Source organism: Pristiophorus japonicus, unplaced genomic scaffold (assembly GCF_044704955.1).
Source record: "Pristiophorus japonicus isolate sPriJap1 unplaced genomic scaffold, sPriJap1.hap1 HAP1_SCAFFOLD_29, whole genome shotgun sequence".
Classification (NCBI taxonomy): Eukaryota; Metazoa; Chordata; class Chondrichthyes; family Pristiophoridae; genus Pristiophorus; species Pristiophorus japonicus.
Window position 1 is genome coordinate 2,632,145 of NW_027252668.1, and position 25,654 is coordinate 2,657,798.

The window sequence follows — 25,654 nt, forward strand, 5'->3', positions numbered from 1 at the left end:
CTCTGTGCCCGTCAGTCTCTGGTCTGCGAGTATGTATCTATCTGTGTGCAAGTCAGTTTCTGGTATGGGAGTATGTATCTATCTCTGTGCCTGTCAATCTCGGGTATGGGATTATGTATCTATCTGTGTGCATGTCAGTGTCCGGTACAGAAGTTTGTATCTATCTTTCTGCTTGTCAGTCGCTGGTATGGGTGTATGTATATATGTGTGTGCCTGTCACTGTCTGGTATGGGAGTATCCCTGTGCCGGGTGTGGGAGTATGTATCTATCTCTGTGCGGTCAGTCTCTGGTCTGGGAGTATGTATCTATCTGTGTGCAAGTCAGTCTCTGGTATGGGAGTATGTATCTATCTCTGTGCCCGTCAGTGTCCGGTATACAATTATGTAACTACCTCTGTGCTGTCAATCTCTGGTGTGGGAGTATGTATATATGTGTGTGCCTGTCACTGTCTGGTGTGGGAGTATCTCTGTGCCGGGTGTGGGAGTATGTATCTATCTCTGTGCGGTCAGTCTCTGGTCTGGGAGTATGTTTCTATCTGTGTGCAAGTCAGTCTCTGGTATGGGAGTATGTATCTATCTCTGTGCCCGTCAGTGTCCGGTATACAATTATGTAACTACCTCTGTGATGCCAATCTCTGGTGTGGGAGTATGTATCTATCTCTGTGCCTATAATTCTCTGGTATCGGAGTCTGTATCTATCTGTGCTGTCAGTTTCTGGTATGGGCGTATGTATCAATCTCTGCACCTGTCAGTCTCTGGTATGGGAGTATGTATCTATCTCTGTCCCAGTCAATCTCTGGTATGGCTGTATATATATATATACATATGTGTGTGCCTGTCACTGTCTGGTATGGAAGTATGTATCTAACTCTGTGCAAGTCAGACTCTGGTATGGGAGTATGTATCTATCTCTATGCTGTCAGTTTCTGTTTTTTCTGGAATTTTTTGATGATATAACGAGCATGGTGGATAGAGGTGTACCGATGGATGTGGTGTATTTAGATTTCCAAAAGGCATTTGATAAGGTGCCACACAAAAGGTTACTGCAGAAGATAGAGGTACGCGGAGTCAGAGGAAATGTATTAGCATGGATAGAGAATTGTCTGACGAACAGAAAGCAGAGAGTCGGGATAAATGGGTCCTTTTCGGGTTGGAAATCGGTAGTTAGTGGTGTGCCACAGGGATCGGTGCTGGGACCACAACTGTTTACAATATACATAGATGACCTGGAAGAGGGGACAGAGTGTTGTGTAACAAAATTTGCAGATGACACAAAGATTAGTGGGAAAGCGGGTTGTGGAGAGGACACAGAGAGGCTGCAAAGAGATTTAGATAGGTTAAGCGAATGGGCTAAGGTTTGGCAGATGGAATACAATGTCGGAAAGTGTGAGGTCATCCACCTTGGGGAAAAAAAACAGTAAAAGGGAATATTATTTCAATGGGGAGAAATTACAACATGCTGAGATGCAGAGGGACCTGGGGTTCCTTGTGCATGAATCCCAAAAAGTTAGTTTGCAGGTGCAGCAGGTTATCAGGAAGGCGAATGGAATGTTGGCCTTCATTGCGAGAGGGATGGAGTACAAAAGCAGGGAGGTCCTGCTACAACTGTATAGGGTATTGGTAAGGCCGCACCTGGAGTACTGCGTGCAGTTTTGGTCCCCTACTTAAGGAAGGATATACTGGCTTAGGAGCGGGTACAGAGACGATTCACTAGGCTGATTCCGGAGATGTGGGGGTTACTTTATGATGATAGATTGAGTAGACTGGGTCTTTACTCGTTGGAGTTCAGAAGGATGAGGGGTGATCTTATAGAAACATTAAAAATAATGAAAGGGATAGACAAGATAGAGGCGGAGAGGTTGTTTCCACTGGTCGGGGAGACTAGAACTTGGGGGCGCAGCCTCAAAATACGGGGGAGCCAATTTAAAACCGAGTTGAGAAGGAATTTCTTCTCCCAGAGGGTTGTGAATCTGTGGAATTCTCTGCCCAAGGAAGCAGTTGAGGCTAGCTCATTGCATGTATTCAAGTCACAGATAGATAGATTTTTAACCAATAAGGGAATTAAGGGTTTCGGGGAGCGGGTGTGTAAGTGGAGCTGAGTCCACGGCCAGATCAGCCATGATCTTATTGATTGGCGGAGCAGGCTCAAGGGGCTAGATGGCCGACTCCTGTTCCTAATTCTTAAGTATTGGTCTGGGAGAATGCATCCATCTGTGTGCCTGTCAGTCTCTGGTATGGGAGTTTGCATCTATCTGTGCTGTCAGTCTCTGGTATGGGAGTATGTATCTATCTGTGCCTGTCACTGTCTGATATGGGAGTATGTATCTATCTCTGTGCCCGGTGTGGGATTATGTATCTATCTCTGTGCTGTCAGTCTGTGGTATGGGAGTATGTATCTATCTGTGTGCCTGTCAGTGACCGGTATAGAAGTATGTATCTATCTCTGTGCTCGTCAGTGTCTGGTCTGGAAGTATATATCTATCTCTGTCCCTGTCAGTCTCTGGTATGGGATTATGTATCTATCTGTGTGCCTGTCCGTCTCTGGTATGGGAGTATTTATCTATCTGTGTGCAAGTCAGTCTCTGATATGGGAGTATGTATCTATCTTTGTTCCTGTCAGTCTTTGGTATAGAAACATAGAAAATAGGTGCAGGAGTAGGCCATTCAGCCCTTCGAGCCTGCACCGCCATTCAATGACTTCATGGCTGAACATGCAACTTCAGTACCCCATTCCTGCTTTCTCGCCATACCCCTTGATCCCCCTCGTAGTAAGGACTACATCTAAATCCTTTTTGAATATATTTAGTGAATTGGCCTCAACAACTTTCTGTGGTAGAGAATTCCACAGGTTCACCACTCTCTGGGTGAAGAAGTTTCTCCTCATCTCAGTCCTAAATGGCTTACCCCTTATCCTTGGACTGTGTCCCCTGGTTCTGGACTTCCCCAACATTGGGAACCTTCTTCCTGCATCTACCCTGTCTAAACCCATCAGAATTTTAAACGTTTCTATGAGGTCCCCTCTCATTCTTCTGAACTCCAGTGAATACAAGCCCAGTTGATCCAGTCTTTCTTGATAGGTCAGTCCCGCCATCCCGGGAATCAGTCTGGTGAACCTTCGCTGCACTCCCTCAATAGCAAGAATGTCCTTCCTCAAGTTAGGAGACCAAAACTGTATGCAATACTCCAGGTGTGGCCTCACCAAGGCCCTGTACAACTGTAGCAATACCTCCCTGCCCCTGAACTCAAATCCCCTCGCTATGAAGGCCAACATGTCATTTGCTTTCTTAACCGCCTGCTGTACCTGCATGCCAACCTTCAATGACTGATGTACCATGACACCCAGGTCTCGTTGCACATCCCCTTTTCCTAGTCTGTCACCATTCAGGTAATATTCTGCCTTCCTGTTTTTGCCACCAAAGTGGATAACATCACATTTATCCACATTATACTGCATCTGCCATGCATTTGCCCACTCACCTAACCTGTCCAAGTCACCCTGCAGTCTCTTAGCTTCCTCCTCACAGCTCACACTGCCACCCAGCTTAGTGTCATCTGCAAATGTAGGGATATTACATTCAATTCCTTTGTCTAAATCATGAATGTATATTGTAAATAGCTGGGGTCCCAGCATAGAAACATAGAAAATAGGTGCAGGAGTAGGCCATTCGGCCCTTCAAGCCTGCACCACCATTCAACAAGATCATGGCTGATCAGCCACACCAGCACCTCCCCCCCACGCCCCTTCCACAACCCCCGACCCCCCCAGCCGCATGGAACCTTCCAGCACCCCACCAGTCACTGTCTGCCGTTCTGAAAAGAACCCGTTTGTTCCTACTTTTTGCTTCCTGTCTGCCAACCAGTTCTCTATCCATGTCAATACATTACCCCCAATACCATGTGCTTTAATTTTGCACATCTCTTGTGTGGGACCTTGTCAAAAGCCTTTTGAAATTCGAAATACACCACATCCACTGGTTCTCCCTTATCCACTCTATTAGTTACATCCTCAAAAGATTCTGGAAGATTGGTCAAGCATGACTAATCTCTCCACATAATTGAAGTCTCAGGTATCATCCTGGTAAACCTCCTCTGTACCCTCTCCAACACCTTGGCATTCTTCCTAATGTGTGTTGCTCAGAATTGTACACAATACTCCAGCCTCACCACTGATATGTAATGGGTTAGCATTGAACTCCTTGTTTTTATGTGTATTGCTCCATTTACAAAGTGAAAGATCCCATACACTCTCTTAAATGTCTTATCAGCTTACCCTTCCATCTTCAAACATTTGTGGATATTCACCACCAGGTCTCTCTGCTCTTACATCCCCTCAAAATAGTACCGTCTACATTATACTGCCTCTCCATGTTGAACTTCCCAAAGTGTATCATTTCACACTGAGCTATAATAAATTGAATCTGCCATGTTTCAGTCCAGTTCACCAGTCTGTCTGTGCCTTTCTAAAGTCTGCTGCGATCCTGCTCACCATTTACTACAATCAACTTTCTTGCCCTCAGCAAACCTCGAAGGTCCACTCCCGATAGCGAAGACCAGGTCATTTAAAATATAACCAGAAAAGCAAAGGCATCAATTGTGACACCTGGTTGACCCAATGTAAACTTCTCCGCAGTTGGAGAAACATCGGTCCACCACTGCTCTCTGACCCCTGTCCCTCAGCTAATGACAGATCCAATTTACCACTGTCCCTTTAACACCATGTGCTTCAATTTTACAAACAAGTCCATTATGTGATACTTTATCAAATGGCTTTTGAAAGTCCATGTATACAACCTCTACTGCACTTTCCTCAACACTGTGATACTTAATTTACTCTAAAAACACACACGATTCAATGTGACTGTGTGTTCAGAGACAGAAACTGATCTTATTTCATGTCCCACTGCACGACCTCCTGCTGGATAATTGTGCTCGGTGGTCAGACTCTCCCAATCTCATTCCCATCATTTCCTGCCTTACCTTGTAATCTTTGTGCACTGTCTACAGGACCAGTGTGTATCTGAGTCAATGGGGCTCTCTCTGACCTTTCTCCCCAGTCCATCCCCAGGACCAGTGTGTATCTGAGTCAATGGGACTCTCTCTGACCTTTCTCCCCAGTCCATCCCCAGGACCAGGGTGTATCTGGGTCAATGGGACTCTCTCTGACCTTTCTCCCCAGTCCATCCCCAGGACCAGGGTGTATCTGGGTCAATGGGACTCTCTCTTACCTTTCGCCCCTGTCGATCTATGAAAGCTCTTTGAATCAGAAGGGTTATCTCCGGTCGGTGCTCTCACAATCCTGTGCTGGTTCACCGGCCATTGTTCCTCAGTCTACAATCCCTGTTTCCTTCCACCTGTGGAACTTTCTCAATCACTCCATCATTCACCGGAAGATCTCATAATGGCAGGGCAGAAAATGAGAAATATTGACGGTGTGCAGTGGAATGTAATGTATACTTTTCTGACGCTTAATAAAACTGAAAGTTCAGGGTTGAGTATTCTTGTTGGAGTTTGTCATTTCCCCGGCAAGCCCACGGGAGCATCACACAAATTGCCAGAGTTCTTGACAAAACTGCGGAATTTACTGTCTATTGCTTAGACAAACCGGCACTGTGTGATCTCACTGAGTCCATCCTCCCCGGATTACACACTGTCTGATCTCACTGGTTCCCCGGGTTACACACTGTCTGATCTCACTGGGCCCATCCTCCCCAGGTTACACACTGTCTGATCTCACTGGACCCATCCTTCCCGGGTTACACACTGTCTGATCTCACTGGGCCCATCCTCCCCAGGTTACACACTGTCTGATCTCACGGGCCCATCCTCCCCGGGTTACACACTGTCTGATCTGACTGGGCCCTGGAGTTACACACTGTCTGATCTCACTGGGCCCCTCGGGTTATACACTGTCTGATCTGACTGGGTCCCCGGGTTACACACAGTCTGATCTCACTGGGCCCCCGGGTTACACACTGTCTGATCTCACTGGGCCCCCGGGTTACACACTGTCTGATCTCACTGGGCCAACCCCTGGGTTACACACTGTCTGATCTCACTGGCCCCCGGGTTACACACTGTCTGATCTCACTGGCCCCCGGGTTACACACTGTCTGATCTCACTGGGCCCATCCTCCCCGGGTTACACACTGTCTGATCTGACTGGGCCCTGGGGTTATACACTGTCATGATCTCACTGGGCCCCCGGGTTACACACTGTCTGATCTCACTGGGCCCATCCTCCCCGGGTTACACACTGTCTGATCTGACTGGGCCCATACACCCCAGGTTATACACTGTCTGATCTCACTGGGCCCACCCAGGGGTTACACACTGTCTGCTCTGACTGGGTCCCCGGGTTACACACTGTCTGATCTCACTGGGCCCCCGGGTTACACACTGTCTGATCTCACTGGGCCCCCGGGTTACACACTGTCTAATTTCACTGGCCCCCGGGTTACACACTGTCTGATCTCACTGGGCCCCTGGGTTACACTGTCTGATCTCACTGTGCCCCCGGGTTACACACTGTCTGATCTCACTGGGCCCCCGGGTTACACACTGTCTGATCTCACTGGGCCCCCGGGTTACACACTGTCTGATCTCACTGGGCCCTCGGGTTACACACTGTCTGATCTCACTGGGCCCCCGGGTTACACACTGTCTGATCTCACTGGGCCCCATAGTTACACACTGTCTGATCTCACTGGGCCCCCGGGTTACACACTGTCTGATCTCACTGGGCCCCCGGGTTACACACTGTCTGATCTCACTGGGCACCGGGCTTATATACTGTCATGATCTCACTGGGCCCCCGGGTTACACACTGTCTGATCTCACTGGGCCCATCCTCCCCGGGTTACACACTGTCTGATCTGACTGGGCCCTGGGGTTACACACTGTCATGATCTCACTGGGCCCCCGGGTTACACACTGTCTGATCTCACTGGGCCCATTCTCCCCGGGTTACACACTGTCTGATCTCACTGGGCCCTGGAGTTACACACTGTCTGATCTCACTGGGCCCCTCGGGTTATACACTGTCTGATCTGACTGGGTCCCCGGGTTACACACAGTCTGATCTCACTGGGCCCCCGGGTTACACACTGTCTGATCTCACTGGGCCCCCGGGTTACACACTGTCTGATCTCACTGGGCCAACCCCTGGGTTACACACTGTCTGATCTCACTGGCCCCCGGGTTACACACTGTCTGATCTCACTGACCCCCGAGTTACACACTGTCTGATCTCACTGGGCCCATCCTCCCCGGGTTACACACTGTCTGATCTGACTGGGCCCTGGGGTTATACACTGTCATGATCTCACTGGGCCCCCGGGTTACACACTGTCTGATCTCACTGGGCCCATCCTCCCCGGGTTACATACTGTCTGATCTGACTGGGCCCATACACCCCAGGTTATACACTGTCTGATCTCACTGGGCCCACCCCCGGGTTACACACTGTCTGATCTGACTGGGTCCCCGGGTTACACACTGTCTGATCTCACTGGGCCCCCGGGTTACACACCGTCTGATCTCACTGGGCCCCCGGGTTACACACTGTCTAATTTCACTGGCCCCCGGGTTACACACTGTCTGATCTCACTGGGCCCCTGGGTTACACACTGTCTGATCTCACTGGGCCGCATAGTTACACACTGTCTGATCTCACTGGGCCCCCGGGTTACACACTGTCTGATCTCACTGGGCCCCCGGGTTACACACTGTCTGATCTCACTGGGCCCACCCCCGGGTTACACACTGTCTGATCTCACTGGGCCCCCGGGTTACACACTGTCTGATCTCACTGGGCCCACCCTCGGGTTACACACTGTCTGATCTCACTGGGCCCCCGGGTTACACACTGTCTGATCTCACTGGGCCCCCGGGTTACACACTGTCTGATCTCACTGGGCCCACCCCCGGGTTACACACTGTCTGATCTGACTGGGCCCATACACCCCACGTTATACACTGTCTGATCTCACTGGGCCCACCCCCGGGTTACACACTGTCTGATCTGACTGGGTCCCCGGGTTACACACTGTCTGATCTCACTGGGCCCCCGGGTTACACACTGTCTGATCTCACTGGGCCCCCGGGTTACACACTGTCTGATCTCACTGGGCCCTCGGGTTACACACTGTCTGATCTCACTGGGCCCCCGGGTTACACACTGTCTGATCTCACTGGGCCCCTCGGGTTATACACTGTCTGATCTGACTGGGTCCCCGGGTTACACACAGTCTGATCTCACTGGGCCCCCGGGTTACACACTGTCTGATCTCACTGGGCCCCCGGGTTACACACTGTCTGATCTCACTGGGCCAACCCCTGGGTTACACACTGTCTGATCTCACTGGCCCCCGGGTTACACACTGTCTGATCTCACTGGCCCCCGGGTTACACACTGTCTGATCTCACTGGCTCCCGGGTTACACACTGTCTGATCTCACTGGGCCCCCGGGTTACACACTGTCTGATCTCACTGGCCCCCGGGTTACACACTGTCTGATCTCACTGGGCCCAACCCCGGGTTACACACTGTCTGATCTGACTGCGTCCCCGGGTTACACACTGTCTGATCTCACTGGGCCCCCGGGTTACACACTGTCTGATCTCACTGGGCCCCCGGGTTACACACTGTCTGATCTCACTGGGCCCTCGGGTTACACACTGTCTGATCTCACTGGGCCCCCGGGTTACACACTGTCTAATCTCACTGGGCCCCATAGTTACACACTGTCTGATCTCACTGGGCCCCCGGGTTACACACTGTCTGATCTCACTGGGCCCCCGGGTTACACACTGTCTGATCTCACTGGGCCCACCCCCGGGTTACACACTGTCTGATCTCACTGGGCCCCCGGGTTACACACTGTCTGATCTCACTGGGCCCACCCTCGGGTTACACACTGTCTGATCTCACTGGGCCCCCGGGTTACACACTGTCTGATCTCACTGGGCCCACCCCCGGGTTACACACTGTCTGATCTCACTGGGTCCATCCTCCCCGGGTTACACACTGTCTGATCTCACTGGCCCCCGGGTTACACACTGTCTGATCTCACTGGCTCCCGGGTTACACACTGTCTGATCTCACTGGGCCCCCGGGTTACACACTGTCTGATCTCACTGGCCCCCGGGTTACACACTGTCTGATCTCACTGGGCCCAACCCCGGGTTACACACTGTCTGATCTCACTGGGCCCTCGGGTTACACACTGTCTGATCTCACTGGGCCCCCCGGGTTACACACTGTCTGATCTCACTGGGCCCACCCCCGGGTTACACACTGTCTGATCTCACTGGCCCCCGGGTTATACACTGTCTGATCTCACTGGGCCCACCCCCGGGTTACACACTGTCTGATCTCACTGGCCCCCGGGTTACACACTGTCTGATCTCACTGGGCCCACCCCCGGGTTACACACTGTCTGATCTCACTGGGTCCCCGGGTTACACACTGTCTGATCTCACTGGGCCCACCCCCGGGTTACACACTGTCTGATCTCACTGGGCCCACCCCCGGGTTACACACTGTCTGATCTCACTGGGCCCACCCCCGGGTTACACACTGTCCGGGTCAGCACATTCCCCGGGACCTGACGATGACAGTAATCTAACCTCGGTTTCTGTGCTCACTTACAAACACTTTAATTTAAACTTTAAAGTCCCGCCCTGTGTGACAGCAAACATCAGATCTGACACTTCCGCATTTTCCCTCATGTAGATGGCAATGCGCCATTTTCTGTGCACGGTTACAATGCGGCACTGTTACACTTTAAAGTCCCTCCCGGTGTTTGTTCAGCTCTCGGGCTGAACCGCCCGCTCTCAGTCCGTGAGCCCAGTTCCCCCAGTGACAGAGCGCGGCCCCGGTAACCCTGGCTGCACACAGGAGATTGACAGCCCCTTGCACCAATCCCAGTTCCACTCCACCACAGAGCCCCGCCCAGAGGACTGCAGAAGGTACCGCGCGGGGTCACGTGGCTCCTGATTTGAACTAGGGGCAGTTGAACTGTCACTCCGCGAGCCGGGCAGCGCGCGGGACATGGCCCCGCCCGCCGTGTGTGACGTCAGGGCCCCGCCCACACAGCCCCTGAGCTCAGCAGCGGGAATGCTGCAATCTGAGAGAATAAAGACAGAAGGTGCTGGAAACACTCAGCCGCTCAGGCAGCTTGTGTGGGGGACAGAGAGAGAATTAACCTGAGGGAAGCTCATTGTTATTGCCCTGACATTCAGGGGCACGCTGCTTTACCTGCTGTTGGGGGAAGTGCAGCTGAAAGATTTATTGACAATATACAGGACTGTTTCCTGACTCAACATGTTAATGAAGTAACTGGGGAAAGTTATATATTGGACCTGGTGTTTAGTAGTGAGCCTGACCTGGTGTGGGGGAACATCTGGGCAACACTGATCACATTATACGCTCCCAATTGGCCGGGAGAACCAAAGGGACTGAGAACCTGCGACTCGCGCTACATTTCAGACGGGCAAACTTCTCCAAAATGGCAGAGGACTTGCAACAGGTAAATTGGCCAACCCCCCTCGGTGCTGATGCGACCGATGTTGAATATAAATGGAAAGTTTTTCAGAATACGATTAAAAATGTTGAAAACCAACATGGAGACAAAATCAAAAGATAGACATGTGGTGAGAAAAAGCCAAGGTGGCCGACTGGCTCTGTACAAAGACAAATCAGATATAAACAGAAATGTCTCTATAAATTAAATCATTTAACACTCAAATAAATAGGGTGAATACAAGGAACAATTAAAGAAAACGAAGGCTGCTATTCGATCAGCAAAAAGGCTAATGGGAAAAAAGGATTGTGGACAACTGTGGCAGTCATGGGAAGAGCTTTTTGAGTTATGTGAAGAGTCAGAGAACTATCAAAGACTGTTTTGGGCCACTGAAGGGTGTTCAAGGACAGGTTGCAAAGGACTCACTGAGTATGGTGGAAATATTAAATGAGTACTTTGCATCAGTATTCACCCTTGAAAATCATGCTCAAATATTAGAATTTAATAATACTAGTTTTATCAGTAACATTAACTTATATAACCAGATTGTTTGAGATAAAATTAAGAACTTGAAAATAGATCGAGCAGCAGGGCCGGATAATACCCCCCCGAGGGTCCTCCGTGAGATGCGACATGTGCTGTGCGAGCCCCTGGCCTGTATTTTAAATAGCTCACTGCAATCTGGAATGGTTCCCACAGACTGGAAGGAGGCTAAGGTAGTCCCCATTCAAAAAAATTGTGACAAGGCAGACCCGGGTAACTATAGGCCCATCAGTTTAATATCAGCAATAGGTAAGATGCTTGAATCATAAGGGATGCAAGATATGAATACTTAGATAGGGAGGGACATATTTGGGACACCCAACATGGCTTCATAAAAAAAAAGAGCTCATGTCTCACAATTTTAATTATATTTTTTGAAAAAGTTACAAAGTTGCTGGATGAGGGAAGCCCAGTAGACATTGTCTACTTAGATTTTCAAAAAGCTTTTGAGAGGATTCCACACAAGAAGCTTCTCTGTGAGATGGGAGCCTCTGGTATTAGTGGAAATATGTTGAGCTGGATTCAGATCTGGCTGGCAGGATGCCGGAAAAGAGCAGTTATAGATGGATTTGGATCTGTTTGGAGACCGGTTACCAGTGGTGTTCCGCAGGGATCAGTGCTGGGACCGTTGCTTTTCACTAATTATATTAAGGATCTGGATTTTGGGGTTGGGGGCACAGTTTGCAAATTTGGAAATACGAAGATCTGTGCAAGTGCTGGAACTGTAGAATAGGCTCGTCTGATTCAGGCAGATCTTAAAGTGTTGGGAGTCTGGCCTCATGACTGGAAAATGATGTATAACTTGGATAAGTTCAGTGGCATGCATGTGGGCAGGGCAAATGCTCAACATTCATAAACCCTCTCGGGAAAGGCATTAAAGATGGTGGAGATAGAAAGAGATTTGGGCATTCTAGTGCATACATCCTTAAAGGTACATGAGCAATGCTGTGCAGCGATAGCTAGAGCAAATAGGGTGTTGGGTGTATCCATAGGACAATGGAGTATAAGACGAGGCGCACTGTTTTGTCCTGATACAACACCTTAGTCAGGCTGCACTTGGAATACTGTGTCCAGTTTTGGTCTCCTCACATGGTGGGTGATATTGAGGCTCTGGAAAAGGTGCAGAAGAGGGCCACTAGACTAATTCCAAGTCTAAAGTATCTTAGTTATCAAGATAGGTTAAAAGAGTTGGGACTCTTTTCCTTAGAGCAGCGTAGACTTAGGGGGATATGATTGAGGTTTATACGATAATGAACATGAAAGTGTTCCAGCTGACTGTTTATTTCAATGAAGTAGGTTAGGCAGGACCAGGGGCACAAATTTAAGTTGTATAAGGCTACATCTAGGTTAGATGTCAGGAGGTGCTTCTTTTCCCAGAGAATAGTAGACCTCTGGAACAAGCTGCCCTCTCATGTGGTGGATACAGACTCACTGAATTCCTTCAAGCAAAAGCTGGATTTGTTTGTGGCTGCGGCGGAGATTAACACTTACAGAAGGTAGGTACTGCAGAGAATTTAATGGCCAGAGTGATCTCCTGGACTAGTTTCGATCGCTTAGATGGGTCGGAGAGGAATTTCCCACATTTTATTTTCCCAAATTGGCCTGGGTTTTTTTCATGTTTTTTTGCCTCCCCCAGGAGATCACATGGATTCGGGTGGAGTGGAGTGTATATGCTGTGAAATATCGCAATTGTGTGGGACAGGTTTGATGGACCAGATGGTCTTTCCCTGTCCGTCATTTTTCATATGTATTGAAACACTTCCTCGACACCTTCCTGTCGAAGACTACCAGAGCAAGTACAGCACTGGTTAAATTGAGAGTAAAGCTCCCTCTACACTATCTCATCAAACAATCCCAGGGCAGGTACAGCACGGTTTAGATACAGATAAATCTCAGAACCCAAATTAGAGCCCTCATGCCCCATGGTGACAGGCTCGGGTGAGCAGGGTCACTGGCCGCCATCTTGCACAGGGCGGGATCAGGGCGCATGCATGGCCATCTTGGTTAAGGAACAGAGAATGGACGGGGCTTTAGGGTCTCTGTTCCCAATTGGGTCCCAGTGCCCGGGAGATGGAGCATCCTGGGTAACAGGTTTTTCTTCATCTTAGAATCAGAGACTGGTTACAACACGGAAGGAGGCCGTTTTGCCCATCGAGCCCATGCTGGCTATCTGCAAGAGCGTCAGCTAATCCCACTCCATCTACTCTGTCCAGACCCTTCATGATTTTGAATACTTCTGTCAAATCTCCTCTCAATCTTCTCTGCCCTGAGGAGAACAACCCCAGCTTCTCCAGACTATTCACGTAACTGAAGTCCCTCATCCCTGAATCATTCTCATAAATCTTTTCTGCACCCTCTCCAAAGCCTTCGCATACTTGCTAAAATGCGGTACCCAGAATTGCTCCATCTCAGTCAACAAGCTCCTCGCTGGAGTGGAACTAAACTACAGAACCAGTGGGAACCTGTTCAACTTTTGTCGTCTCCAGGCCAGGTCCAAGACCACCCCAACCTCGGTCGTCGAGCTACCATACGCGGACGATGCCTGTGTCTGCGCACAGAGGCTGAACTTCCAAATCATAGTCAACGTATTTACTGAGGCATACGAAAGCATGGGCCTTACGCGAAACATCCGTAAGACAAAGGTCCTCCACAAACCTCCCCCTCCCGCCCCCCAGTCATCAAGGATGCACGGCGCGGTCCTGGACAACGTGGACCATACGGGAACCTCTCATCAACAAGAGCAGACATTGACAACAAGATTCAACACTGCCTCCAGTGCACCAGTGCAGCCTTCTGCTGCCTGAGGAAAAGTATGTTTGAAAACCAGGCCCTCAAATTTGTGACATAACTCATGGTCTACAGGGTTGTAGTAATACCTGCCCTCCTGTATGTCACAGAGACATGGACCATGTACAGTAGACACCTCAAGTTGCTGGAGAAATACCACCAACGATGTCTCCGCAAGATCCTACAAAGCCCCTGGGAGGACAGATGCACCAACATTAGCGTCGTCGACCAGGCCAACATTCCTAACACTGAAGCATTGACCACACTTGATCAACTCCGCTGGGCAAGCCACATTGTTCGCATGCCAGACATGCGACTCCCAAAGCAAGCGCTCTACTCGGAACTCCTTCACGGCAAACGAGCCAAAGGTGGGCAGAGGAAATGTTACATGGACATCCTCAAAGCCTCCTGGAAAAAGTGCAGCATCCCCACTGACACCTGGGAATCCCTGGCCAAGGACCACACTAAGTGGAGGAAGTGCATCCGGGAGGGCACTGAGCACCTCGAGTCTCATCGCCGAGAGCACACAGAAATCAAACGCAGGCATGGGAATGGGCGTGCGGCAAACCTGTCACACCCACCCTTTCCCTCAACGACTATCTGTCCCACCTGTGACAGGGACTGTGGTTCTCATATTGGACTGTTCAGCCACCTAAGGATTCATTTTTAGAGTGGAAGCATGTCTGCCTCGATTCAGAGGGGCTGCCTATGATAATGACCCAGAATTGGACACAATATTCCAGTTGAGACCGAACCAGTATTTTATGCAGGTTCAACATAATATCCACACTTCTGTACTCTATACTTCTATTCATGAAGCCTAGGATCCCATAAGCCTTTCTAACTGCTTTCTCAACCTGCACTGCCACCTTCAGCGATTGGTTCACATATACTCCTGGGTCTCTCTGTTCATGCACCCCTTTAAAATTGTATTCTTTAGTTTATATTTCCACTCCTCTTTCTTCCGACCAAAATGTATCACTCTTGAACTTTTCTATGTTAAATTTCATCTGCCACATGTCCATCCATTCCACCAGCCTGTCTGTGTCTTTCAAGATCTATCACTATCCTCCTCACTGTTCACTGTACTTCTAAGTTTTGTGTCATCTGCAAATTTGGAAATTGTGCCCTGTACACCCAAGTCTAAGTCATTAATATAGATCAAAAAAAGCAGTGGCCCCAGTACTGACCCCTGGGGAACACCACTTCCTCCAGTCTGAAAAACAACCGTTCACCACTACTCTGTTTGTGTCACTTAGCCACTTTCATATCCATGCTGCACTGTCCCAATTTTGCTGGTATTGGTAACACGCCCAGGCTCACTAAACACAAAACCAAGTCTGTTAATCACTTTCAGCTACTGAAAGTACCTCACAGCATCTCTTCTACCTCCAATATGTGAATAGAGCATCACGCCTGCAAACCTTGTATAAGTTTATATCCACTCAGCAAATCTATTTAAGAAAAGCCTGTAGACCGATGAGACACTGTTAAGGTGCCAGTGTGCTGCTGGTTTGCTCGGCATTTTGCCTGTAATGGACTCTGTATTTTGGTCTCTGTATTTAAGGAAGGATATACTTGCATTGGAGGCTGTTCAGTGAAGGTTCACTAGGTTGATTCCAGAGATGAGGGGGTTGACTCATCAAGAAAGGTTGAGTAGGTTGGTCCTATACAAATTGGAGTTCAGAAGAATGAGAGGTGATCTTATCAAAACATATAAGATGATGAGGGGGCTCAATAAGGTGGATGCAGAGAGGATATTTCCACTCATACGGGAAACTAAAACTAGGGGACATAGTCTTAGAATAAGGGGCCGCCCAATTAAAATTGAGGTGATGAATTTCTTCTCTGATGGGTGTAAATCTATGGAATTCTCTGCTCAAGAGAGCTGTGGAGGTTGGGTCTTTGAATATATTTAAGGCAGAGATAGACAGATTTTTGAGTGATAAGGGAGTAAAAGGTTATGGGGAGCGGGCAGGGAAGTGGAGCTGAGTCCATGATCAGATCAGCCATGGTCTTATTGAATGGCGGAGCAGGCCTGAGGGGCCAAATGGCCTACTCCTGCTCCTATTTCTTAAGTTCTAACTGAACATTTCTCCCAGTGTAACCTTGTCTGTAATGAAATGTGTCTTTTAATAAGCCTCAGGTCCTTGCTCATGTCTGCTGTAGATTCCGGAGATGAGGGGGGTCGACTTATGACGATAGGTTGGGCCTATACACATTTGAGTTCAGAGGAATGAAGTGATCTTAGTGTGGCCCTGAAGGAGTGTGTCCAGGCTGAAATTCTGTTCCCCCTGTATGATCCTCCCTCCAGATTGTCCTTTCTCAGCTCCAGCCAGCTGATGCTAAACATTCAGGTGGGAAAGACAAAAATCCACAGCAATGTGTTGAAAGCAACACTAATTTGTGTGTCGATATATCAAATATTAAATTCCAGTCGAGCTACAGGAGTTATTAACATTAGCGTTACAAGAGATATAAACCCCAACTGTCAGAATGAACACAATTCAGTCCAGGATGTGATTAACAGCAGCAATAACAGCAGAATCCAACCCCTGCAGTCACTTGTGAACTCGCTGGTGGCTCAGCAGGTTGGATGATCGAATGAATCCCTTCCCACATTCAGAGCAGCTGAACGGCCTCTCCCCAGTGTGAATTCGCTGGTGTCTCAGCAGGTGGGCTGACCGAGTGAATCCCATGCCACATTCAGAGCAGCTGAACGGCCTCTCCCCTGTGTGAATTCGCTGGTGTCTCAGCAGGTGGTATGACAGAGTGAATCCCTTCCCACACTCTGAGCAGGTGAACGGCCTCTCCCCAGTGTGAAGTCGCTGGTGTATCAGCAGGTGCTGTTTGCTTTTAAAATTCTTCTCACAGTCAGAATATTTAAAAGGCCTCTCCCCAGTGTGAACTCGCTGGTGTGTCAGGAGTTGCTGTTTGCTTTTAAAACTCTTCTCACAGTTAGAACATTTAAAAGGTCTCTCCTCAGTGTGAACTCGCTGGTGTCTCAGCAGGGCGAATAACTGAGTGAATCCCTTCCCACAGTCGGAGCAGGAGAACGGTCTTTCCCCAGTGTGAACTTGCTGGTGTATCAGCAGGCTGGATGATACAGTGAAACCCTTCCCACACTCCACGCAGGTGAACGGCCTCTCCCCGGTGTGAACTTGCTGGTGTGTCAGCAGGCTGGATGACTGAGTGAATCTCTTCCCACACTCGGAGCAGGTGAACGGCCTCTCCCCAGTGTGAACTCGCTGGTGTGTCAGGAGTTGCTGTTTGCTTTTAAAACTCTTCTCACAGTCAGAACATTTAAAAGGTCTCTCCCCAGTGTGAACTCGCTGGTGTCTCAGTCGAGCGGATAACTGAGTGAATCCCTTCCCACAGTCGGAGCAGGTGAACGGCCTCTCCCCAGTGTGAACTCGCTGGTGTGTCAGCAGTCTGGATGATACAGTGAATCCCTTCCCACACTCCGTGCAGATGAACGGCCTCTCCCCAGTGGGAACTTGCTGGTGTGTCAGCAGGTGGGATGATGCAGTGAATCCCTTCCCACAGTCGGAGCAGGTGAACGGACTCTCCCGAGTGTTAACTCGCTGGTGTGTCAGCAGGCTGGATGATACAGTGAATCCCTTCCCACACTCCGTGCAGATGAACAGCCTCTCCCCAGTGGGAACTTGGTGTGTCAGCAGGTGGGATGATGCAGTGAATCCCTTCCCACAGTCGGAGCAGGTAAATGGCTGGTGCATTTTCAGCTGGGTTGGGTAGTTGAATCGTTTCCCACAGTCCTCACATTTACATGGTTTCTCCCCAATGTGACTGCGCTTGTGTCTCTCCAGGTTGGATGATTGGCTGAAGCCTTGTCCACACACAGAGCACGTGTACAGTTTCTCCCCACTGTGAACGGTGCCTTCTGCTTCCATGGTCAAAAGCTGATGGTATTCCGGTCCCGATGCATCGAGTGACTGTCAGATCTTGAAGTGATGTTTGGTTTGAGCTTCCAGTCTACAAATCCTCCCCTTTTAATACCCTATAAAGTGAATTTCAAACAGGTAAAAGGGAGTGTGAGAGAGAACCCACAAAAACACAAAGGCAGTTTGTGAAATTGAGCTTGATGAATCTGGTCATTTGTGGGGCCAGCACTCGAAAAACGTGACAATGAAAGCTGCCGGATTGTCATAAAAACACATCTGGGTCATGACTGTCCTTCAGGGAAGGGAACCCACCTCCCGTGACAGTCCCACATGGGAAATTGTTGGTTCCACTGGGCCCAGAAGTACTGGGGGTGAAACCCAGCAGTTTCTCCCTCCTCCCCACTCCAGCTCAAACTGATGCAACGAACAGACCCACACAGGAGGTCAGGGAGAGACTTCCACATCCAGCGCCCTCCCTGATAGAGCAACTGGGAATTGCTGGGCCTGCTGCATAAATGCAAGTGGTGTGCGGGTGGCACTGCCCCCGGGGTTTGCTGGTGCCAGGCTTGGCGGCTCTGACTCGGGGCCTGAGAGCTGCACTCAGTGTTGCCCGGGGCCCGAGAGATGCACTGGGTGTTGCCCGGGGCCCGAGAGCTGCACTGGGTGTTGCCCGGGGCCCGAGAGATGCACTGGGTGTTGCCCGGGGCCCGAGAGATGCACTGGGTGTTGCCCGGGGCCCGATAGATGCACTGGGTGTCGCCCGGGGCCCGAGAGCTGCACTGGGTGTCGCCCGGGGCCCGAGAGCTGCACTGGGTGTCGCCCGGGGCCCGAGAGCTGCACTGGGTGTCGCCCGGGGCCCGAGAGCTGCACTGGGTGTCGCCCGGGGCCCGAGAGCTGCACTGGGTGTCGCCCGGGGCCCGAGAGCTGCACTGGGTGTCGCCCGGGGCCCGAGAGCTGCACTGGGTGTCGCCCGGGGCCCGAGAGCTGCACTGGGTGTCGCCCGGGGCCCGAGAGCTGCACTGGGTGTCGCCCGGGGCCCGAGAGCTGCACTGGGTGTCGCCCGGGGCCCGAGAGCTGCACTGGGTGTCGCCCGGGGCCCGAGAGCTGCACTGGGTGTCGCCCGGGGCACGAGAGCTGCACTGGGTGTCGCCCGGGGCCCGAGAGCTGCACTGGGTGTCGCCCGGGGCCCGAGAGCTGCACTGGGTGTCGCCCGGGGCCCGAGAGCTGCACTGGGTGTTGCCCGGGGCCCGAGAGCTGCACTGGGTGTCGCCCGGGGCCCGAGAGCTGCACTGGGTGTCGCCCGGGGCCCGAGAGCTGCACTGGGTGTCGCCCGGGGCCCGAGAGCTGCACTGGGTGTCGCCCGGGGCCCGAGAGCTGCACTGGGTGTCGCCCGGGGCCCGAGAGCTTCACTGGGTGTCGCCCGGGGCCCGAGAGCTGCACTGGGTGTCGCCCGGGGCCCGAGAGCTGCACTGGGTGTCGCCCGGGGCTCGAGAGCTGCACTGGGTGTCGCCCGGGGCCCGAGAGCTGCACTGGGTGTCGCCCGGGGCCCGAGAGCTGCACTGGGTGTCGCCCGGGGCCCGAGAGCTGCACTGGGTGTTGCCCGGGGCCCGAGAGCTGCACTGGGTGTTGCCCGGGGCCCGAGAGCTGCACTGGGTGTTGCCCGGGGCCCGAGAGCTGCACTGGGTGTTGCCCGGGGCCCGAGAGCTGCACTGGGTGTTGCCCGGGGCCCGAGAGCTGCACTGGGTGTTGCCCGGGGCCCGAGAGCTGCACTGGGTGTTGCCCGGGGCCCGAGAGCTGCACTGGGTGTTGCCCGGGGCCCGAGAGCTGCACTGGGTGTTGCCGGGGGCCCGAGAGCTGCACTGGGTGTTGCCCGGGGCCCGAGAGCTGCACTGGGTGTTGCCCGGGGCCCGAGAGCTGCACTGGGTGTTGCCCGGGGCCCGAGAGCTGCACTGGGTGTTGCCCGGGGCCCGAGAGCCGCACTGGGTGTTGCCCGGGGCCTGACAGCCGCACTCGGTGAAAAAACAGGCAGACAAAAAGCAGAAAACTGTCGACCAATTAGCCTTACATCTGTTGTTGGGAAAATGTTGGGAGTCCATTATTAAAGAAGCAGTAGCAGGACATTTGGAAAAGCAAAATTCGGTCAGGCAGAGTCAACAAGGATTAATGAAGGGGAAATTAAGTTTGACAAATTTGCTGGAATTCTTTGAGCATGTAATGAACAGGGTGGATAAAGTGGATGTGGTGTAATTGGACATCCAGAAGGTATTTGACAAGGTGCCACATAAAAGGTTACTGCACAAGATAAATGTTCTCGGGGTTGGGGGTAATATCTTAGCATGGATTGAGGATTGGCTAACTAACAGAAAACAGAGAGTCAGGATAAATGGTTCATTCTCGGGTTGGCAATCAGTAACTAGTGGGGTGCCACAGGGATCAGTGCTGGGACCCCAACTATTTACAATCTATATTAACGACTTGGAAGAAGGGACTGAGTGCAACGTAGCCAAGTTTGCTGATGATACAAAGATGGGAGGAAAAGCAATGTGTGAGGAGGACACAAAGAATATGCAAAAGGACACAGTTAGGCTCAGTGAGTGGGCAAAAATTTGGCAGATGGAGTATAATGTTGGAAAATGTGAGGTCATGCACTTTGGCAGAAAAAAAATCAAAGAGCAAGTTATTATTTAAATGGAGAAAGATTGCAAAGTGCTGCAGTACAGCGGGACCTGGGGGTACTTGTGCATGAAACACAAAAGGTTAGTATGCAGGTAAAGCAAGTGATCAGGAAGGCCAATGGAATCTTGACCTTTATTGCAAAGGGGCTGGAGTATAAAAGCAGGAAAGTCTTGCTACAGTTATACAGGTTACAGGTTATTGGTGAGGCCACACCTGGAATACTGCGTGCAGTTTTGGTTTCCATATTTATGAAAGGATATAGTTGCTTTGGAGGCAGTTCAGAGAAGGTTCATTAGGTTGATTCCGGACATGAAGGGATTGACTTATGAGAAGAGGTTGGGCCTCTACTCATTGGAATTCAGAAGAATGAATGAGAGGTGATTTATCGAAATGTATAAGATTATGAGGGGGCTTGACAAGGTGGATGCAGAGAGAATGTTTTCACTGATAGGGGGGGACTAGAACTAGGAGGCATAATCTTAGAATAAGGGGCTACCCATTTAAAACTGAGATGAGGAGAAATTTCTTCTCTCAGAGGGTGGTAAATCTGTGGAATTCACTGCCTCAGCGAGCTGTGGAAGCTGGGATATTGAATATATTTAAGATCGAGATAGACAGTTTATTAACCGATAAGGGAATAAGAGGTTATGGGGAGCAGGCATTGAATTGGACCTGAGTCCATGATCAGATCAGTCATGATCGTATTAAATGGCGGAGCAGGCTCGAGGGGCCGTATGGCCTACTCCTGCTCCTATTTTTTATGTTCTTATATTGTGGGTGTCTGGTATATGAATGTGGATTGACTCTGTATCTGCCCATCTCTGGTATGTGGATGAGCGTTTTACTGTGTGTCAGTTTCTAATACGAGAGTGTGGGTTGTATCCTGTACCTGTCAATTTCTGGTAATTGCTTGTGGGTTTCATTCTGTATCTTTCCATTCCTGGTGTGTGAGTGTGTGTGTTTTGTGCTCTATCTGTCCATCTGTGTTATGTGAATGTGAGCTCTCCTTCATACCCGTCATTCTCCAGTATGTTAGTATTGTTTTACTGAGTACCACCAATTCCTGATAGGGTATTTGTTTTACTTTCTGTCAATTTTTGTTATGGAGGTGAGTGTTTATGCTGAATCTGTCAGTCTCTGGTAAATGAGTCTGAGTTTCACTCTGTATCTATCTGTCTCTGGTATGTGAGTGTGGGCCTTTCTCTGTATCTCTCCATTTCTGTTATGGGAGTTTGGGTTTTATTCTGTACCTGTCAAGTTCTGATGTGTGATTGTGGGCCTTACTCTACACCTGCCAGTTTCTGCTTAATTGAGTGGGCTTTTCTTTGTACCTGTCAGTTTCTGCTATGGAAGAGATGTCTTTACTCTGTACCTGTCAAGTACTGATAAGTGAGTATGGCATTTCACTGTGTCTGTCAATTTATGTTATGGGAATGTGGATTTTAATGTCAGTCTCTGATATGTGAGTGTGGGTTTTATACTATATCTCAGCCTCTGATATGTGAGTGTGGGTTTTATACTGTATCCTCAGTCTCTGATATGTGAGTGTGGGTTTTATACTGTATCCTCAGTCTCTGATGTGCGAGTGTGTGTATTATTCTGTACCCGTCAGGTTTTGGTATGTGTGTTGAGGTTTAATCTGTGCCTCTAAGTTTCTGCTATGTTGGTCTGGGTTTAATCTGTACCTATTTGTTCCTGCTACTTGATTGTGTGTTTTAGTCTGTACCTGTCAGTTCCTGCTGTGAGAGTGTGGAATTTACTCTGTATCTGGTATGTGAATGTGAGGATCAATTTTACTTTTTACCTATATTTCTCTGATATGGGAGTGAAGATTTTGCCTTCTACCTTCATTTTTCAGGTGTGTGCGTGTGGGTTTTACTCTGCCCCTATCAGTTTCTGCGATGCAAGTAGCAATTTTACTTACTGCCTTTCAGTTTTTGGATATGTGCACATGGGATTTACACTTTACCTGTCACTCTCTGGTGTGCAAGTGCGGGTTTTATTCTGTAACTGTCACTTTCATGTATGTCTGTGTGTGTTGTATACTGTATCTGTCAGTCTATGGTACAGGAATGTGGGTTTTATTCTGCACCTGTCATCTTCTGGTATGTTCTGGGGGTTAAATACTGAATCCGTCAGATTCTGAAACTTGAATATGGCTTTTGCTCTGTACCCATCAGCTTCTGATATGAGAGTACGATTTATACTATCTATTTGTTATTTGTTCCGATAGGGGTTTTATTCTCTACCTGCCAATTTCTGGCAAGTGAGTGTGGGTGTTTAATGTACCTGCCAGTGTGATCGGTTTCAATGGTGAAACAGCATCTGATTCTACTGCTCCATGTGGCTGCAAAATTCACAATGTAACTCTGCCACTTCGGATCACTGTGGGACTGACTGATTCTGCTGCCTGTGATAATAGGATTGAGGCCAGTTCTTTGTCCCTACGCTCTGTGAGTGATAATGTACTTACTGTGTGGGAGAAGGAGCTGCCTGAACTGTTCCTCGTGTTCCGGGTGGAGGAAAGCTCACATTCGTTCTGGCTGGTTGAAGAATATTGCTCTGAGAATAATCATACAAGAACAATATTAGTCACAAGATGCAGGTGAAGATTATGATGGATCTGAGAGAAGAACAATGTATCTCTCGATCACCAGCAACACGGTTCTGGAGAAGTCAATGCACCAGACAATATAACCAGTTTTAAAATATTTTCTCCCATACTCCTCTTCTGCAATAGATGCACTTTGTGAAACTCCTCACATCCTCACTGCCAGGTTATGTTTCCACTGTTCACTGTCCAAGAACAATAGACACGGTGAGATTGGAACTGAATCAGGAACATTCACTACTGATTTGGGGAAAGAAAGCAGCAACGATTTGAAAGAGCGAGGTGATTTACTTTCTCTGTTATTTTACACTGTCCACACACAGCCCGAGAATGGCCTCTCCCTTCCCCCACTCACTCCATGCTCCGGAACTAGTTCCTGCTCCACTCTGCCTCTGACAAACAAACAGCCCCCGACGGAACTAAACCAGGAACGTTCACTCCTGGTAAGGAGAGAGAAAGCAGCAAAGATTGTAAACAGCAGATTCTGCCCATTCTGTCTCCCTTCCCCCTGGACACACACTGTCCACACACAGCCCGAGAATAACCTCTCCCTCCCCCCACTCACACCACGCACTGACACTGGTTCTTGCTCCACTCCGCCCCTTACACACAGCCCCGAACTCCCCCCGGACTCAGTGCCGGTCTCTGAGCCCATCTGCGGACACGCTCCCAAAGCGCTGCGCTGCTGTAAGGAGGCTGCTGCTCGCTGCCTTACCCCGGGGCGCGGGCTCTCCATTTCCGGCTGTTTGAAACCATCTTCTTCCGCTCACTGAGTGAATGGCGATCACAGGCAGGGCTGGGGGAGGGGAGGGCGCATGCGCTCTTCTGCTCACTGGGACTCGACACAGGGGGTGGGGCTGAGCCGCGCATGCGCAGCTCTCTGCAATAATTCAGCCTGTAAAAATCAAAGTGCACTTTTCCCAATTTACTTTTATCAGAATCTGAACAAAGGAACTGGGCCTGGGGGGAAAGGACAGAGAATGATTGAAGCTTGGAGCCTTGTCCCCTGGAAATGCTCAATTTGGGATCATTCCGTGCAGGGTGGTTACATAACATAAGAACATAAGAATTAGGAACATGAGTGGGCCATCTAGCCCCTCAAGCCTGCTCCGCCATTCAAAAAGATCATGGCTGATCTGGCCGTGGACTCAGCTCCACCAACCCGCCCGCTCCCCATAACCCTTAATTCCCTTATTGGTTAAAAATCTATCTATCTGTGATTTGAATACATTCAATGAGCTAGTCTCAACTGCTTCCTTGGGCAGAGATTTCCACAGATTCACAATCCTCGGAGAAGAAATTCCTTCTCAACTCGGTTTTAAATTCGCTCCCAGTATTTTGAGGCTGTGCCCCCTAGTTCTAGTCTCCCCGACCAGTGGAAACAACCTCTCCGCCTCTATCTTGTCTATCCCTTTCATTATTTTAAATGTTTCTATAAGATCAGCCCTCATCATTCTGAACTCCAACGAGTAAAGACCCAGTCTACTCAATCTATCATCATTAGGTAACCCCCTCATCTCCAGAATCAGCCTAGTGAATCGCCTCTGTACTCTCTCCAAGGCTAGTATATCATTCCTTAAGTAAGGTGACCAAAACTGCACGCAGTACTCCAGATGCGGCCTCACCAATACCCTATACAGTTGCAGCAGGACCTCCCTGCTTTTGTACTCCATCCCTCTCACAATGAAGGCCAGCATTCCATTCGCCTTTCTGATTACCTGCTGCACCTGCAAACTAACATTTGGGGACACTAACATTTGGGGATTCATGCACAAGGAGAGACTCAAAAGAGTTTCATGCACAAGGAGAATTCCTCATTGGCGCCAAATCCTGGAACCTCCCTCGGGGGCCGGCGCTTCACAACTTGAGCCGCCTCGGGGAAATCCCCTCCGTGCCTTTCAGTTCCGCGCGGAGGGGTTTCCTGTACGGGCTGCTCCTGCACACTCTCAACTTTGCCATCCTCGCCGGCCGTCCGGACACGCCATGGCGTACCATCTTGCCATCCGGAGGAGGCGGGGGTCCCCGATGGAGGGCACTCTACGCAGGGGTCCTCCCACTATTCATTGGGGACTTGGCCTGGAGGGTGGTGCACGGAGCAGTGCCGTGCAACAAATTTTTAAGCCGGTTCACGGACTCCCAGGCCGCCTGCAATTTCTGCGGTCTGGAAGAGTCCGTGTTCCATATTTTTATTGAGTGCACGAGGTTGCAGCCCCTGTTCCATTATTTGAAGGGGCTGCTCCTGAAATTCTGGCTGCACTTCAGTCCCACTCTCCTGATCTTTGGGCACCCTGTGCGGAGGGGAGCGGGTAGGTCCGAAGGTCTCCTCGTAGGACTGCTCCTGGGCACGGCCAAGGGTGCCATCAGCCGGTCCAGGCAGCGGGCGGTCGAGGGGGTCGTTCAACCTGACTGCCTGCCTCTCTTCCGCTCTTACATCCGGTCCAGGGTGTCCTTGGAGATGGAGCACGCGGTGTCCACCGGTACGCTCGCTGCCTTCCGCGAGAGGTGGGCACTGGAGGGACTGGAGTGCATCATCACGCCCGGCAAACAAATTTTAATTTGATTTTACGTTTTAAAGTTTAATTTGTTTTAATTGCCGGTGCTTTTAGTGTCCCC

The 25,654-nt window shown here is 50.2% G+C and overlaps 1 protein-coding gene across 1 annotated transcript in view; it reads right to left on the minus strand.

Moving 5' to 3' along the window:
• Positions 1 to 16,165: 16,165 nt before the first annotated feature.
• The window catches only part of LOC139248115 (zinc finger protein 850-like), a 77,760-nt gene continuing 68,271 nt past the window's right edge, over positions 16,166 to 25,654 (minus strand). The window contains exon 3 of the mRNA XM_070871864.1: positions 16,166 to 17,500. Coding sequence (XP_070727965.1) covers positions 16,414 to 17,500 — 1,087 coding nt within the window. The 3' untranslated portion in view covers positions 16,166 to 16,413. The remainder of the gene's footprint in view (positions 17,501 to 25,654) is intronic.